General features: G+C 44.6%; 2 protein-coding genes across 3 annotated transcripts in view; both read left to right on the forward strand.

Moving 5' to 3' along the window:
- The window catches only part of LOC109642081 (titin-like), a 165,684-nt gene that overhangs the window by 28,144 nt on the left and 120,199 nt on the right, over positions 1-17,341 (forward strand). For both annotated transcript variants that reach the window (XM_069532619.1, XM_069532620.1), the window contains exons 37-50: positions 175-294; positions 800-988; positions 4,298-4,348; positions 8,752-9,030; positions 9,244-9,810; positions 10,003-10,284; positions 10,357-10,635; positions 10,724-11,005; positions 11,084-11,362; positions 11,445-11,732; positions 11,831-12,109; positions 12,204-12,485; positions 13,115-13,393; positions 13,652-13,930. In XM_069532619.1, the coding sequence (XP_069388720.1) occupies positions 175-294; positions 800-988; positions 4,298-4,348; positions 8,752-9,030; positions 9,244-9,810; positions 10,003-10,284; positions 10,357-10,635; positions 10,724-11,005; positions 11,084-11,362; positions 11,445-11,732; positions 11,831-12,109; positions 12,204-12,485; positions 13,115-13,393; positions 13,652-13,930 (3,735 nt within the window). The remainder of the gene's footprint in view (positions 1-174; positions 295-799; positions 989-4,297; positions 4,349-8,751; positions 9,031-9,243; positions 9,811-10,002; positions 10,285-10,356; positions 10,636-10,723; positions 11,006-11,083; positions 11,363-11,444; positions 11,733-11,830; positions 12,110-12,203; positions 12,486-13,114; positions 13,394-13,651; positions 13,931-17,341) is intronic.
- LOC138411943 (titin-like) lies at positions 4,431-8,741 on the forward strand. Its single transcript, XM_069533669.1, has 2 exons — positions 4,431-4,446; positions 4,567-8,741. The coding sequence occupies exons 1-2, from the start codon at positions 4,431-4,433 to the stop codon at positions 8,310-8,312; spliced, it is 3,762 nt and encodes a 1,253-aa protein (XP_069389770.1). The 3' UTR covers positions 8,313-8,741.

Here is a 17,341-nt window from a genome sequence, read left to right on the forward strand (position 1 = left end):
TCTGCTGATAACAAATTGAAAATTCATTCAACATTAGACCTGGACATTGAGAAAACAGAAAGAATTTGTTTTTACATCAGAGAGCAGAGCATCTTGAGTCTGTCAACTTGATCAATAACATGATTGATAAGCTGATCAGACTGACTGAATACTGATCATCTTCTTCTCATTCAGTACCTGAGGTAGTGGAGACGGTGGCTCGGGTCTCTGCTCCGGTCCTCGTCGCCCCCCTGAGAGAAGTCCTGGTCACTGAGGGACACTCTGCCCAGTTCAAGTGCACTGTGTCTGGGGAAGGTAATGACAACAACTCCCCTTCTGGATCTTATTTTACTAAACTGCAGTGTAACCAAACATGTACAGACCACAGACTGTAGATAAAGAGGGCTCCCAGAAGTGAAACCAAAGTGTCTTGATCTCCCCCTGGTGGCTGGCTGCAGTATTGGTTTTAAAACCTTTTTTTAGTTAACCTCTAATTAGTTCATTTGATGATTTAAAAACATACTGAGATGTCATTATTGACAGCTAAGACTGACTCATGATTGGTCAAGAGCATGCATGGGCGGGACCTCGATACCATGGCTCCACTCCACGATCACCACTGAACAGACTGCAAATGATTTCATCACCACAAGATGGCAGCGTTCATATCTGAGATATTTGAAGAAGTCTGTGGTCTATGCATGTTATATATTCATGTTTTAATAGATTTTAGTACGTTTTGTTTATGATCATGTGTTCTGTTGAGTAAAGTGAATATAAAATGAGATCATGTTTTTGAGAGAACGAATGCTGTGTCCAGATCTGCAGATTTCATGGTTCTGTAACAACAGAGAGCTCAGACACTCAGACATCTTCAAGATGTCTCATTATGGCGACACCTGCCAGTTGGACATTTCCAGAGTTCTCCAAGACCACGAAGGAGAGTACTCATGTGTCGCCACAAACTCTGCAGGAATGGTCACATGTGCGGCATCTTTGAATATCGATGGTGAGTTTGTCAGGTGTTCATGTAAAGTTCAGGTGAAACTTTGACTGTCGGACCTTAACATGCTCCATGTGCTTCAGTCGAACTGAGACCAGCAGGGATGATGTGTAGTTCTTGAGACAAAGATCCTCTGCAATGTTAGAAACTATGTCTAAAGTTCCCTTACAGCACAATTGGCTGGTAGCATGCTAACAGATGTTTAGTTCTCAAGAACTAATCAATTCCAATGATTATCAACTGGATCAATCACATCATCCCGATCTGTAACTACAGATCTGCTTCTCCTTCCTCCAGGCCTGAAGCTAACGAAGCTAATGGAGAAAACGTCCACAGCATGTTTCATACTAAAATAATAAAAGCATCTATTGGACAAAAACACATTTATTCAGCAGGGGGGAGTGGTGAGGTTTCAAGCATGGGTCCTTAAAGCTGCATGCAGAGATCACCTCCTGCTGGTCACACAGAGTTCAGGGAAATAACCTAAAGGACTGAGATTAATATCAGCTTCATCTGTTTCTCCTAGCTCAGCACAAACTGTTAGCTCTGTCAAGCCTGAAGAAAGTTAGAAACTCTTTTTTTCTAACCGAGGATGTACAGTCATGTTACTGATCAGCACTGACACAGCGTAAGAACATTATAACATTTACTTCCGGTGCTTAACAACTACAGTTTGTTAGCTCTGTTAACAAGGAGGCTAACAAGTGCTAGCTAATGAGCAATCAAATTGTATCTTAAAAGAACATTTAAGATGGACATCGGTGTGTCCAGTACAGAGACAGGTCCAGGATGTGTGAGCCTAATTTAGCACAAAACTGAAAAAAGAGGGAACGTGTTAGCTGCTCCGTCAAAACAAGCAATTTGGGAAATTCACTTTTAATTTGTTTCAGCGACAAGAACAAAACATTCTGGGATTTCAGTGGAGCTGCCATGAGTTCTAGCAGCTTGTTGTAACTAATGTCCACTAACTGGTCGCTAACAAGATGACGCTAGTGTCCACTGAGACGCAGATTAATGACAGGAAACAGGAAACATGGTCATCGAGTCATTGTGCTCATTCATGAATTATTATAATCATCATCATATCTCTACACAGACCTTTGTGCAACCAGCGCTGCGGTGATGACGCAGCTCCTCAGACTCCCATATTTTTAATTAAACTTTCCGTCGGTGTTGTCATGCAAGACAAATCTGTTCAAATCAGTTTGTCGTTCTGCTCTGGTGACAGGGCAGGTTCAGCAGGTGACAATCTGATGTGTTGCATGAGGCCTTCTCTTCCTTCATGATTCTTAACAGTAGGAACGTCTTTATGTGATGTGGATCTTTGTTTCAGACGAATGCAGCATGCTCACAACAGAGCTGTGGAAATATAACTTTCCGAGTTTCCGCGCACTCGAGCCCTAGATTTAAAAAAAAATTTCAATAGTAAATTTTGGCTCTAGTCAAACTTGCATGATTGACAGCGGAACCAGCCAGTGTCCTCTCCCTCACTGATCCTCAACGCTCCACCTGCAAACAAGGTGTGACACATGTAACCTGCAGGAGTCTCCAGAAACATGTGTTGACCTAATTTTTCTACTCTTTCTTACTGCCTAGATGAAAAAGCCTTAGCTAGTGTGAGGAGTGCTGGGGCTGATGCTAAGCTAAGTGAGAGGCTGGAGGCTCAGAGTTTCAGCTCTGTGTCCGTGGGACAAACAGCCCACAGTGTTGAGTTTACTCAGACGGTCTCTCAGAGTTCCTCCGTGTCTTGGAGGACGGTTGAGATTCAGATGGAGAGCATGGGCTCAGAGACGAGCTCTGAGAGCAGCTTTGATATCAAACCCTCAGCCAGCCCCAAACTGCTGATGGAGATGAGCGACGTACGGGTGAAAAATGGTGAGATGGCCGAATTCAGCTGCATGTTCGATGGGCAGCCCTTCACCGGGGTGGTATGGCATCATAACGGCCAGAGCCTGGTGGACCTAGAGCGGGTGAGGAGCTCTGAGAGCGGGGGCTCATTGTCCCTGGTCATCCACGGTGTTGGTGTGGCGGACCAGGGCATGTATCGCTGCACCGCCACCAACCAACATGGCCAGAACAGCTCCTCCGCCCGGCTCACTGTTGAAGGTGGTTTAATCTTTTTTTTCATTCAGTCTCTTTCCATCTAGTCCATCCCATCCCGCCACTGCTCTTCCTGCTGTGCCCCCTCCCCCTCATGATTTTTAATATTTCCTCTCAGCCTGTAACCTTCAGTGTAATGGAATAACAAGATTCGTAAACTTAAATTTCCTCTTCCTGCTGTGGCCAGCTTTGCCTTTGCTAACCTCATCCTCCATCCTACTAACCCCTTTAGTGTTTAGACTCATAGCTTTATAGGCTGACCCCTAATTACTCTCCCTAACTTTATTCTCACCCAGCTAAAGAAGCAAATCTCACAGCCGAAACCCCCATCCCTACAGATTCTGTACGCAAAGTGTCTCAGGCAGACAGGGAGACTCTTAGACATCAGCCTGAGCAAGACAAGAAGGAGGCGCTGGAGAAGCCGGGATCATTGCCTCCATCTTCCCAGAGACCGTACAGCTTCATGAGCAACCTGTATTTCCCTGATGTCTTGCCTCATGATGAGCGAAGTCAACGTCTCTCCAACTCCCCTGAATTCCTGGTCAAACTCCCCCCTGAGCTGCTGAGCAGAAACAGACACTGCAGCTCTTTGTTTTGTGTTATGAAAGGAGTTCCCACTCCGTTTTTCATTTGGCTTTACAACCGGTTGAATTTTGAGGATTCTGTGTCTTTCTCTCTGAAACATGACGACCCCCTGTGCTCTGTAAATGTTAACAATGTGAGATCCGGACACGGGGAATCTTACACTTGCAAAACTGTCAGCTCAGCTGGGGATGCTGAGAGCAGCACAGTGATGAAAGGTTGGCATCTGCATGCTTTGGTCTTTCTTTTCCGATCGGGCTCTGTTTGGCCCATCACTCATCCACACTGCTTCCCACCCACACAGCCAACAGAGGCACACGTCTTCATCCAGGCATCACTTCTTCACCAGGGTCTTAACCTCAGTGTTTAGAGGAGGTCGATGACCTTTGCTTTACCGACTAAACACCGACATAGATAAAGAGAGAGGGACACTCATATCACTCAGCATTTCTCCAGAAGCCAGAGGTGCTGCTCACTAAAGGCCGACAGAAAGCATGAGCATCAGTTAGAGGACAGCAGCCAAACAAATGGTGTTATGGATGCACGACCTGTCACTGACTCTTAACTGTCTTGCAGCATATGAGAGTTAATGTTCGGTTCAGTTTTTAATTTGCCGCTGTCTGTGTCTTACAGTGACCGCAGTGGAGAAGGAACCTGTGATTCAGGTCGTGGAGGAAATAAAAGGTAAATATCAGCAGGAATGTTTGTCCATTGTCTCACAGGTTTAATTAAGAATGTGTTTTCTTTAAAGTGTGCTCAGGTTGTGATGGTAAGAAATTTAGGTTTTTCTTGTTTATTTGTTGGTATGAATGTTTTTTTTATTTTAGGTGCATATTCTTTACACAAAAGCTAATTACCTCATGTGTTTTCAGTGTCTGACTTAATGTGATTATTCCACTCAGCTTTCTCTAGCTCCACCGTCACAGTGGAAGAGGAAACACAGCAGTCGTTCTTCACCGGCCTCACAGTTCCAGACAAAACCAGAACACTTGAACTCAAACCAGAGTCTAAATGTTTCCTGAGCTCTTTGGAGAAGAAAAAAGAAAAGCCGGTGTTCATCAGCAAACTTTCTCCAACAGTTGTGACTGTCGGAGAAACAGCTGTGTTTTCTGTCAAAGTATCAGGTTTCCCAAAACCCACAATCCAGTGGTTCCACAACGGGCAGACGATAACCAGTTCATCTGTGTACACGTTCATTCGGGAGCAAGATGAGTACAGTTTGGTCATTCACGAAGTTCAGAGGGAGTTTGAGGGAGAGTACTCATGTACAGTCAGCAACAGATTTGGTCAGTCCACTTGCACTTCTTATCTGCATGTTCAGCTGATGAAACAGGAACGAGTGGAAAAAGCTGCTGGAACAACTAGGAAACCCCCAAAGTTCATACAAACAATAGAGTGTGGTGAGTTGTGTGAGGGAGGTGAGGTCTTCTTCAAGTACGCTGTGACCGGAGATCCACTCCCTGAGGTTCAGTGGCTCAAAGGCAGTTTCCACATTCAGCCCAGTGGGTTCTGTATCATTGTGAACAATCCAGATGGGTCAGGTTTTATTAATATTAAGAGTGTCAAACAAGAACACAGTGGCATCTACACCTGTAAGGCCTCCAACAAATATGGGGAGGAGTCTTGTTCTGCCAAGCTGCTGGTGTTCAGGGAGAAGGTTCAGGACGAACCGTCGATAGTGATGAAAACTAAAGGTCTGAAAATATCCATGACTGAACAAACCACAGGATCCAGGTTACAGCAGGAAAGAAGCCGGTCGGATCAGATGATTTACACAATCAGTACTGACGACCGGCAGATTATTCCAAGCGAAGAGGTGGGAACGCTCAGAGAGCTTGACATCTCTGCTGCTACTCTTCATCGAGAGCAGCTCCCCCAGCAGGCAGCAGTGTTGCAGTCTCATGAAGTACAGGAGAGGGTTTGTTTGGCTCCTACTCGTCCTCCTCAGGTCTCAGCTGTTCCTATGAGACAGCTTCATATGGCCACGTTCTTGTCTTCAGTGCACGAGAAACAAAAGATCACTGAGCAGCACTCGGAGAGGATTCTTAGCCCTGAGCTACTTGAACTTGAGTTAGCCAAAGAGCAGCCATCAAAACTCATGTCGGCTACATCTGAAGAGTTTCTCCCGCTCACCACAGTGAGAGCTGAGGTCTTGATGGACCAGGCTCCAGAACATATGAAGACCTCCACTGAGCCTAGGCAGTGTGTTAGTGGTCCCCAAATCCAGTCCACTCTATCCATCCTCAATGAAAGGTCAGGTGTGGTGCAAAGACCAGAGGAAGAGAGGAGCTTTAGAATCACAGAGGGGGTAAAAGTTTTATACTCGGCTCAGTCCACAGGGCAACTGCCAATCACAGAGAGGCACTCTGAGCCTTTACCAGCTTTAGGCTCAGCTACCAAACCTGTCGCTGAGAAAGAGCAGTATAGACCAGTTGTCGCTCCAGTGAGTGAAACTACAGTGACTTTATCTAAAGAGCAGGAAATAAACATTTACAGACCAGAGCAAAAGAGCATAATTGCACGTGAAGACGTAGTGTATAAGTCAGCTATAGCTGCTGAAGAGAAATACAAACTCCAGGCTGAACAGGTAGGACATGTGCCAGGTATAGATTCATCTGTGTGTGTGCAGCTTGAGCGAGAGGGCGAGAGACTCCTGAACCTGCAGCTTATCAGTGACCAGAATGTTTTACAGTCTGAGGGCAGGTTCAGCAGCAAGAAGCCTGTTTCAGAGCAGGCAGCGACAAGGACAAGTCCAACTCTGGTGCATTCAGTGACTCAAGAAGAGCAGAGGACTGTTGTTTGTGAGACAACCTCTGACTTTAAAACAAAGATGGACGCCACATCAATTCAGCCAAAGAAAGAGTTACCACAAACAAAATACCTTCAGTCAGTTAATTCTTTATCAGTCTTACCAAAAGAAGGCATACTTTCTATCACTAAACCTGACCAACAGGTGGCGATACCTAAACAAGAAAAGAGTAGAAGGCATGCAGCTACCTCAGAAGAAAGACGAATGATCACAGCAGCGTATCACAAAGATCTTGATTTGAAAGTGAGCAGGGTGCAGTCACAGCAGCGCACAGAGCCCAGACCTCCCAACATCCTCACTGTCTCCTCTCAGCCCATGCAGCTCCCAAAGGAGATGCCTTTCTCTGCTGACATGAAACAGCAGAGGGCGCTAGTCCAGAGAGAGGATTACTGGAAAATCATACAGTCTTTGATTGTCACAGACACTCAGACTCTGGAGGAAGGTCACACCATTAGTCTTAAAACTGATGAGAAATTCAGCCTTGAGATGAAAGTTGAGCCCAAAATCCCCAAAAAGCCTGTTTTCATAGAGGAGAAGGGCATTGCCACTGAGAGCTGTACTGTTTTAGAAGCTGCAGAGCAGGACTTTGCAGTCCAGATCCAAGAGGGACAGTCAGTCCGGCAGTCAGTGTTGCTGGAAGAAAAGCAGGTGATTGTTGGAGAGCAGTCAACTGAGATCCATAAATCTAAAGGTTCAGCTGTCAGCGTGATGATGCAGCCTGAAGGACTCCTGTTTGTCCACGAGTCTCAGGACGCTCTGACTCTACCTAAAGAGCTCAACTTTGTTATTCAGATCCCAAAATCATCTAATGTGAATATGCGCTGTCAGCTCAGAGACGCTCTGCAGTCTGCTGTGGCCACTGACCAGCCACTGTTACTGGCTGATGTTCTCGGTAGGTTAGAGGCTGTGGAGATGCAGGAGGTGAAGGTTCAACGAGAACCAAAACGAGCCATGCACACTTATCTGATCACAACCACAGGTGCTCCCATGGAGATCACTCTGTCATTTGTGGGTGAATACCCTCAGGTAGCTGACCTCAGGTCTGAACTCCAGGTTGCTCTGCATGCGATTGTTTTCCAGGAGCAACAAAGTCTTACATCAGAGCAGCCAGGTACCATGCAGATCGAAAAGCCTCATAAAGTGCTGGTCAGCTCAGCAGCATCTGAAGAGGTGCTGTCCTCTGTGGTGGACACTGTGATGGTGGAAGAGAGTGCAGCTAGGCTTCCTCCTGCTGTGTCTCAGTCTGCAGCCGTTAGAACTGAAGCCAGGGCATTTTTCCAAAGTGCAACAGTTCAGACTCCATCAGAGATCCAGGAGTCTAAACAGGTGAGCAGGAAGACACAGAAGTCAGAGAGGGATGTCACTGCTGACGAGACCACCACTGTCTCTGTGGCCCAACATCGACTGGACACTTTTGTCCACAGAAAGACCAGAGAGGAGTATCTCTCAGAGGTGATCATGATCAGTGAGTCCTCGGACAGTCTGATAGATCATCCTGTTGTCGTTAAGTCTCTAGAAGACATTCATGCTGAGGAAAATGGCAAGGCTGTTTTTACTGCAACCATAAAGTATGTCACCCACGTAAACTGGTTTTTCAATGGGCAACTTTTAAAATCTGGCAAAGAGTTCGAGTGTTCCAAAGACCACAACACATACACACTAGTTATCAACAAGGTTGTGAAGGAGAGGCATCAAGGAGAATATGTCTGTGAGGCCGAGAATGAAGTCGGCAGGACGACGACGTCTTCAAGACTCACTGTGGCCTCACAAGGTTTGATGATGGACGATTCTTTATCATCATCAACTAACTCAGCACATTCTGTTGTCCGCAAACCTTAGAACTCCAATTTGATCAGAACCAGAAGTTGTATTCACGAGTTGAATCTACACAGTTAAATTCAAAATAAAATATGGAGGTTTGAGGTTTTTCAGCAGACAACAGGAATATTCCCTCTTTTCCTCACAGCTCATCATTCCTCCATAAACATATCACATTCATATCCTGTTTCTTTCACAGGAAGCACCTTAAACTCCATTTCTCTAAACATCCTTCATTCCTGCTCCTTTCCTGTTTGCATGTTTTCTCTTCTTTCTTTACCACAGAATCCCAGTTCATGTCTTCATCCTAAACCTAAAACCATTTTCTTCCTCCACAGTCACTACAGGATCACTTTGTGTCACCAGGTTCACCTCATCACCACCTTCTGTAGAAACGTTCCTCTCTGTTTCATCTTGTCTTTATTTAATCTGTCTTTTCTTTCTTTTCTTTCAAACACAGTGAAACCTGTGTTCAGACACAGAATCGTCCCTGTGGAGATCAACATTGGCAACACTGCCAAGTTTGAATGTGAAACTGAAGATGCTCCGAATGTGAGCTTCAAGTGGTTCAAGGATGGAAACCCCATCAAAGAGGGGGATAAGTACAGGATCATCAGTCGGTTCAGCATGTCCTCGCTGGAGCTTCTGACACCAACCAAGGACGACAGCGGTGAATACACCTGCAAGGCCTCCAACCAGCACGGCAGTGACGAGTGCTCTGCCTCTCTCGGTGTGACAGGTAAGAGCGACACACCTTCTCCTTCGCTGGTTGATTGGAGCTGTTATCAATGATCTCAGCTGGTTTCTGCGTCTAGTGATACGTCTGATGTTTAACTGAAAATCTTTCCTGCTCTGCTGCTCTGTTTTGTCTCATTAGCAGGTTTTCTTTAAAGTTAATAAACAGGGTTTGAAAATGACCACTAATGTTTCTTCTTTTCCTTAATTCTTATAGAACAATGTCCTCCTGCCTTTATAACTAAGCTTGAGCCTCAGACTGTGTATGTTGGTAAGAGGGCAGTGATACAGTGTGTTGTATCAGGATCTGCTCCTCTCAATGTCGTCTGGCTCAAAGACCAGCAGGTCTTACCTGAAGTGCTGACACACTTCCACACCTCTTGTGAAAAGAACAAACACACTCTTGAGATAACTGTCCTGGAGGCAGCCGACAGGGGGCGCTATGTTTGCAAAGTGTCCAATAATGTTGGGACAGCAGAGAGTGCCATGGAGCTGCATGTCATTGATAAACCCACCTTTGTGAAGCCCCTGGTTCCTGTTGCTGTCGTGGTCGGCACTCCTCTGCACCTGGAGTGTCAGGTGGACGAGGACACTGGAATAAGTGTCACATGGACCAGAGATGGTAGAAAAGTCCATCAGTCTCCAGACTGTAAACTGTCTTTTGAGGATAAGACTGTCACACTTGATATCCTAAAGACCACACTGAAGGATTGTGGACAGTTTATGTGCACAGTGACAAATGAAGCTGGGAGTGCGATTTGCTCCACTGTGGTGAAGGTACAAGGTAGGAGCTGTCTAGTTAATTTTCATGGATTTTGCACAATTTGGAACTCTTGCAAATCTGCAGCAATGAAAATTAACATTTTATTCATGGGTGTCTGATTTATGTCTTAAATCTTAAACCTCTTCTTGACGATGCTGGTGTAAAGTTTGTCTTTGATTTCATGGTGACTCTTTCTAACCACCACCTCTGCAGAGCCGCCTGTCTTTGTTAAGAGGCTGGAGGCCTCCACGGTGTGGAAGCAGGGCGGCACTGCTCGGCTGCAGTGCTCTGTCAAAGGATCGCCTGAACTTCACACCAGCTGGTTCTTTAATAACAGCGAGCTGTGTGCTGGCAGCAGACATGGTGTCAGTCTAAAAGATGGCGTGGCCACTTTTGAAATTAAGGACGTCATGTTGACTGACAGTGGAAACTACACCTGTGAGGTTCTCAATGAGTCCGGATGTGAAAGTTGCAGCACTAAAGTGACGGTGAAAGGTGTGTAGACTCGTGCAGGTTCACCCTCAGTCAGAATAAGAACACGTCTAAATGAAGTCTGTTTTTCTGTAGAGCCGCCATCGTTCAAACACGAGCTGCTGTGTGTAGAGGCAGTCAGAGGATCTGTGGCTGTGTTGGAGTGTGAAATGTCAGGCTCTGCACCGTTTGAGGTGTCGTGGAGAAAGAATAAGAAATGTCTGTCATCAGATAAGAAGTACAGGATAGTATCTCAGGGATTCCTGAGCTCTTTGGAGATCCACTCGTTTGAAAGCGCAGACACTGGTGAATATGAATGTGTTGTCTCCAATGAGGTTGGGACAGTGAGCTCAAAGTCCACAACTAAACAGAGAGGTTAGTGATAAAATAAAATACACATTTAGTTTTAGTCATAGTTTTTTATCTATTTCTCATGTGAGTATGACTCATCCTGTTATTTCAGAGCCACCTATGTTTTCAAAGAGGGTTGAGAGCGCCACAGCAGTTTTGGGAAATACAGTGAAACTACAGGGAACCATTAAGGGCTCTGCTCCCATCACTGTTAAATGGATGAAAGACTCTGAGCTGCTAAGAGACGATGACCCAAATGTCCAGATGAAGTTCGAACATAACGTCGTTAGCATCGCCTTCTCCTGTGTCGAGATAAAACATGGTGGCAAGTACATTTGCCTCGCTGAGAATGAGGCAGGGCAGCAGAAATGTGAAGCAGTCTTAACAGTTCAAGGTTAGAACACGTTCATATATGTCAGAAATATTTCACAGGCAGATGTTTGCAGAATCTAAAGATCATATTGTATTTTAGAACCTGCCAGCATCATAGAGAAGGCAGCGTCCATCAGTGTGACCGCAGGAGATTCAGCCACACTCAGTTGCACCATCTCTGGAAGCCCAGAGCTCAAAGTGAAGTGGTTTAAAGACGGGAAGGAGATGATCAGTGGCCGTAAATATAAGATGACTCTGAAGGAGAACACAGCCATCTTAAAGATCCTCTCCGCTGATAAAGGAGACACTTCAGAGTACAAGATGGAGCTGTCCAATAAAGTGGGAAAAGACCAGTGCAGCTGCCTGGTCACTGTTATAGGTCAGTTTGAGCCAAACATACATCGTTAATAACAAGCAAACGATTTGGGCTCTGATCATGTTTGACATATTTTCCTACACAGATCGAGCCGTTCCTCCGTCCTTCACCAAAAGTCTAAAGAAAGTCGACGGAAGTGTTGGTAGTAACGTTTCGTTGGAGTGCAGACTTTCTGGATCTCAGCCAATGGTTGTTTCTTGGTTTAAAGACGATAAAGAAATCCACAGTGATGACAAATATAAGGTTGATTTGAGTGAGAGCTTGGTGTCTGTGACAATCACTGACCTGTATCAGAGCGATGGTGGAGTTTACACCTGCAGAGCCTCCAATGCTGCCGGGCAGGAAGAAACCAGCGGCACTTTGTGCATCAGAGGTCAGAGCAGTTACATGCCTTTATCTTAAACCTGAGAGTGAGTCACACCTTAGACATGATCAGTTACTTATTCACTGTTTTTCCCCTAAAACCTCCAGAACCTCCGGCCTTTACAGTGAAACCTGAATCTCAGAATGCTTCACCTGGATCGAACATTGTCATTAAAGCAGTGTTTACAGGAACAGCTCCTCTGGTGGTGAAGTGGTTCAGAGAGGAGAAAGAGATTTTCACTGGAGGAAAATGTTTCATAAAGAAAGATGCTTCTTCAAGCTCATTGGAGCTTCACTCAGTGAAACCCAGTGATTCTGCTAAATACACATGTCAAGTATCCAACGTCGCTGGAAAGGTGGACTGCACCGCGGTGCTGTTTGTGAAAGGTGCAGTTCCTTTATCTCTTTTTAAAGGTTATCAGTTAATCATTTTGTTACATGTCCTCATATTTTTACTGTGATTGTTGCTGTTAATTTACAGAAGCACCAACATTTACAATGAAGCCAGAGCCATCACAGCTGCTCAGAACTGGACAGCCTCTCAGGCTGTCCTGTAAAGTTCAGGGCAGTCCTGTGATTGTCATCACATGGTTTAAAAACGGCTCAGAGATGCTTTCAGACCACAGACACACCATGACCTTTGACAGCTCCATAGCGACTCTGGAGTTAGAGAGCTGTTGTGTAGAGGACAGTGGAGATTATGTGTGTGTGGCATCCAGCGATTCCGGTTCAGACCAGTGCAGCAGCTCAGTGACAGTGAAAGGTTGGTACAGTCTTCACTCGTCTTCTTCGTACAGACACATTTTAGACTATTGATGTGAAGCTGGTCCACATTATTCTTTGACATGTTCCGTTCCCACAGAGGCGGGAAACTGTGACACTGACGTCACATTCCAGTGTTTCATCCGACTCGATTGTGACTCTGTTAGTCCTACAGACTGTAAACAAAGATAGACAACTGTCTCCACTTTGTCCTATCCAGAAACAAATCTAAAACGAAACTGTCATCTTGTATTGTAGTGATCGGGGAGTGGAGCCATGAGTGTAATTTAAACCAAACTGATCAGAACCACAAAGACTTGAACATCAGTGTGATGAGAACTACCTATAAATGACAGACATCATGTCTGACAAACTTTTTTAGTTTGGCCCATGTCCCATCTGCTAACATGGAGGGGGAGGGTTTATGACCTATACTGCATGTCTCCCTTCTTAATTTACAGTCTGATCAGGACAGAGTCTCATACAAAGAAGTTTAAAATCAATGATGCACCTTCATTGGTCCAATGACTCCGATTCTTTTCTGATGTGGACGTTCTGAACAGTTTAATAAATCCTGTGGACCAGAACCTGTTTCTCTGAATAAAACATCTATGATCTGTTTTCTTATAGAACCTCCAGTGTTTATGAGGCCGTTTGAATCGGCTGAGCTTGTGAAGGGATCTGATATCGTCCTGGAAGGAACCATTTCAGGTTCCGCTCCATTTGAAATCAGTTGTTTCCTCAATGATGCGTTGATCCGAAACGACAAAAGACACAAAGTCAGCATTGAAAATGACATAGTCTCTGTTGTCATCTCAAACTGTGTGAGTGGAGATGCTGGAACATATGGTTGCACAGTTACCAATGATGTTGGGGAGACATCGTGTTCTTGCCAGATTTCTCTGAAAGGTTTGTTAAAGTCATCCCAGCTTTATCTTCCTGTCCAGGTTCTTCATTAAACATGTTTGGATGCTAATGTTGGTCATTTGTTTTTAGGCAAACATATGATAATAATGTTTTTTGTCAAATAAAACTTAAATCCAGGCACCATGACCTTTTCACCACGTTTCAGTCATCTTAACCAGTTGCACTTTATCATTAACTGTTAGAAATATAGCTGCTGCACGTGATATTGCTGTCGTCTGACCTGTGGTCTTCTCTCACTAGAACCACCATCATTTGTTCAAAGACTGGACAACATGTCCTGCATGGTGGGCTCTGACATTACTCTGAGGTGCATGTTGTCTGGATCACTGCCCATGTCTTTCTCCTGGATCAAGGACGATCATGAGCTCACACAAGACGAGCATGTTCACATGTCCTTTGAAACAAAAAGTGCCATGTTGAATTTGAAAAATGCTCAGTTGTCACATGGAGGGAAATATGTGTGTGAGGCCCAGAACAAAGCCGGGACTCAGAGATGTGCTGCTGTGCTCATAGTCACAGGTTTGTGGGACGTTTCTGTTCAACTGCCATTACTTTCATGTCTCGCTTGATGCTTTTGTCTGTCACACCTGTGCGTGTTCTTTATCTCAGACCCAGCAAGTATTTCAGAACAGGCAAAGTCCATCAGTGTAACGCAGGGTGACCCAGCCAGGCTCGAATGCAGATTCTCAGGCACCAAACCGCTCAAATGCAGATGGAGGAAGGCGGGAAAAGAGCTGACGTCATGTCGGAGATACAGAGTTCAGAGCACAGACTGCAGCTCTGTGCTCAACATTATAAAAACACAAACAGATGACAGTGGTGAATACACCTGTGAGGTTTCTAATGTTGCTGGGTTCAGTTCTTGTCAAGCATCAGTATCTGTCTTAGGTCAGTTTATCCCAAGGTTTCATGTCTTCATCTTTTTTGTTATTTTTCTACAAACTAACCCTGTTTTGCACTTTGTATGTAACAGATCAGATTATAAAACCGTCTTTCACAAGGAAACTGAAGCAGACAGAAGGAATCAAAGGATCATTTGCTCATCTGGATTGTCTTGTGTCTGGCTCCCTGCCTATAACCATACAGTGGTACAAAGACAAGGATGAGATCCAGACTGATGACAAACACAAATGCACGTTCTTTGAGAATGTTGCTTTTCTGGAGATTTCTAATCTTGACAGTAACGACAGCTGCAGTTTCACCTGCATGGCTACAAACTCAGCGGGATCTGTCTGCTGCTCTGGCTCATTGTTTGTTAAAGGTTAGAATTCATTCTGCAACCTCAGCTCTTTCTTTACCTCTTTCACTGTGTTATAATAGATGTGTTGGGTTTTATCCCTCAACAGAACCTCCATGTATTCTTGAAAAGCCCGAGTCCATGAATGTGTTGCCGGGCTCAAAGGTCCAGTTTAAGGTTCTGGTCTCTGGCACGGCGCCACTGACCATCAAATGGTTCAAAAACAAGAAAGAGATTTTGTCCAGTGCCGGCTGCTCCGTGACCAAAGACAACACCTGCAGCTCACTGGAGCTTTTCTTTGCTGAAAGCTCAGATTCTGGAGAATATGTGTGTGAGATACAGAACGATGTCGGCTCGACCTCATGTCAGACAACGCTCTTTGTCAAAGGTTAATATTCTCTACTGGTCACTTTTCTTTGCAGCGATCACCACTGTGTATAACTGTATTCTATGTTTTTTCAGAGGCTCCCTGTTTTACTGACAGACCTGAAGGTGTTTCAATAGTCAGAGTAGGAGACAGTGCGATGTTTGAGTGCAAGGTCGCAGGTTCTCCAGAGATCTCTGTGCACTGGTTCAGAGATGGAACCGAGATTCAGCAGAGCATCAAACACAAGATGTCTTTCTCAGACTCTGTAGTCACTTTACAGATTCATGAAGTTAGTGAAAACGACAGTGGGAAATATTTCTGCGAGGCTCGAAATGAAGCAGGCACACAGAGCTGCTGTGTGGAGCTAGAAGTGAAAGGTTGGTCTTCATTTACACGTCTACATCTCATCAGCATTTCATCTAGATGATAATAGATATAACATCACAGAAGGAAATCAGAGCTTGTTCTAGTTTGATTTGCTTTGTTATTTCAGAGCCTCCATTATTCGTTGATGAGCTAACGTCTCTTGAAGTCATTAAAGGTTCCACAGCAGTGTTCAGTTGCAAAGTGGCAGGAAGTTCGCCATTAAAATTCTCGTGGTTCAAAGATAGAAAGCTGATCAAATCCAGCCACAAGTGTGTCACTGTTGAAAACCAGGGCACCTTGAGAATCCAGGACTGTACTGTGGAAGATGTTGGTTCTTATCAGTGCATAGCAGCCAATGAGGTTGGAAGTTGCACTGGTTTTGCAGCCTTGTCTCTGAAAGGTTTGTTTTACAGATGATAGAACATCAAACTGATAAACAACAGTCATGTTCACTGTCTGGTATTAAATTGTCTCCTGTTTGTATCAGTTCCTCCAATGTTTGTAAAGAAGATAGAAAATGTCTCCAGTGTTCTGGGAGATGCTGTCGTATTTTGCTGTGTCGTGGATGGTTCTTGGCCTCTTTCTGTACAATGGAAAAAAGACGAGAACTGGATCCTAGAAGATTCAAAGTTCGAGAGAAAGTTTGACTCCAAAGAGGCAACGCTCATGATTCCTGCCTGTGACGCTGCTCATGGCGGAACATATACATGTCAGGTCACAAACGAAGCCGGTCAAGACAAATGCTTTGCCACTCTTGTAGTGAGAGGTACCTCTTTTTCATGCACAGTTCTTATGACACAACACAAAGCTGGTTAAAAAAATGCTCATCTCTTTTTCTTGGTTTTGTAGAACCACCTACAATCCAAGAGATGCCTGGGGTAGTCAAAGTGACATGTGGAGATCCCGTTAGTCTTGAATGCTGGGTAGCTGGAACTCCTCCAATCAGTGTTAGGTGGACCAAAGATGGAAAAGAGTTCCAGTCAAGCAGAAAACATCATCTCTGCTTCGAGAACAACCAGAGTCGTTTCAAAATTCAGTCGTCTCAGCTGGACGACAGCGGACAATACCTGTTTGAAGCTACAAACTCTGTTGGAACTTGCAGCTGTAAAATCATGATGGTTGTTTTAGGTTTGTGAAATCATCTCCAACTCTTATGGAATATGTCATAGAATTATATGTTTCCTCTTAGATTCTAATTATGTTTTAATATGGTTTAAACAGAAGAGGTCATTCCTCCGACGTTTGTTAGGAAATTAACAAACATTCAAGCAATTATGGGCTCGGTGGTTAGGATGGAAAGCAAAGTGTCTGGTTCTCTCCCACTGTCAGTCGAATGGAGCAAAGGGAAACAAAGAATCAGCAACAGCTCCAAATATAAACTTCTGAATGCTGAAAATACCGTTTCACTGGAGTTAACTCTGACGGAGAGCACTGACACAGGAGAGTATTCCTGTAAAGTTACCAACCAAGCAGGCAGCTGTGTGTGCAGTGGAGTTCTTACAGCTAAAGGTTAGCATTTGAATGTCAACTTCAATACATTCTAAACTCAAAGGCTGTTAGTTCTGTACTGTAATATTTTTCTTATGGGTTTTAGTGCCACCAAGATTTGTTGCTGAACCTGAGTTTCATGCAGTTGTTCCAAAGTCTACTGCACTCTTCCGAAGTATTTTTGACGGAACACCTCCATTTACAATCAAATGGTTCAAGGATGACATCGAACTCATCACTGGGCCGTCATGTACAATTAGACTGGAGAAATATTCTTCCTCAGTAGAGCTGTACTCCGTTGGAACTCTGCAATGTGGGATTTATTCCTGTCAAGTTAGCAATGAAGCCGGCTCCGTGAAAAGTGCAGCAGAGTTGTTGGTGAAAGGTCGGACTTGGTCATTTTTGTCCACCATCACCATTCAATTAACTCCATCTTTTTGTTTCCCATTTTCACAGCTTTTCTTTCTTCATC

This window comes from Paralichthys olivaceus, chromosome 10 (assembly GCF_024713975.1).
Source record: "Paralichthys olivaceus isolate ysfri-2021 chromosome 10, ASM2471397v2, whole genome shotgun sequence".
NCBI lineage: Eukaryota > Metazoa > Chordata > Actinopteri > Pleuronectiformes > Paralichthyidae > Paralichthys > Paralichthys olivaceus.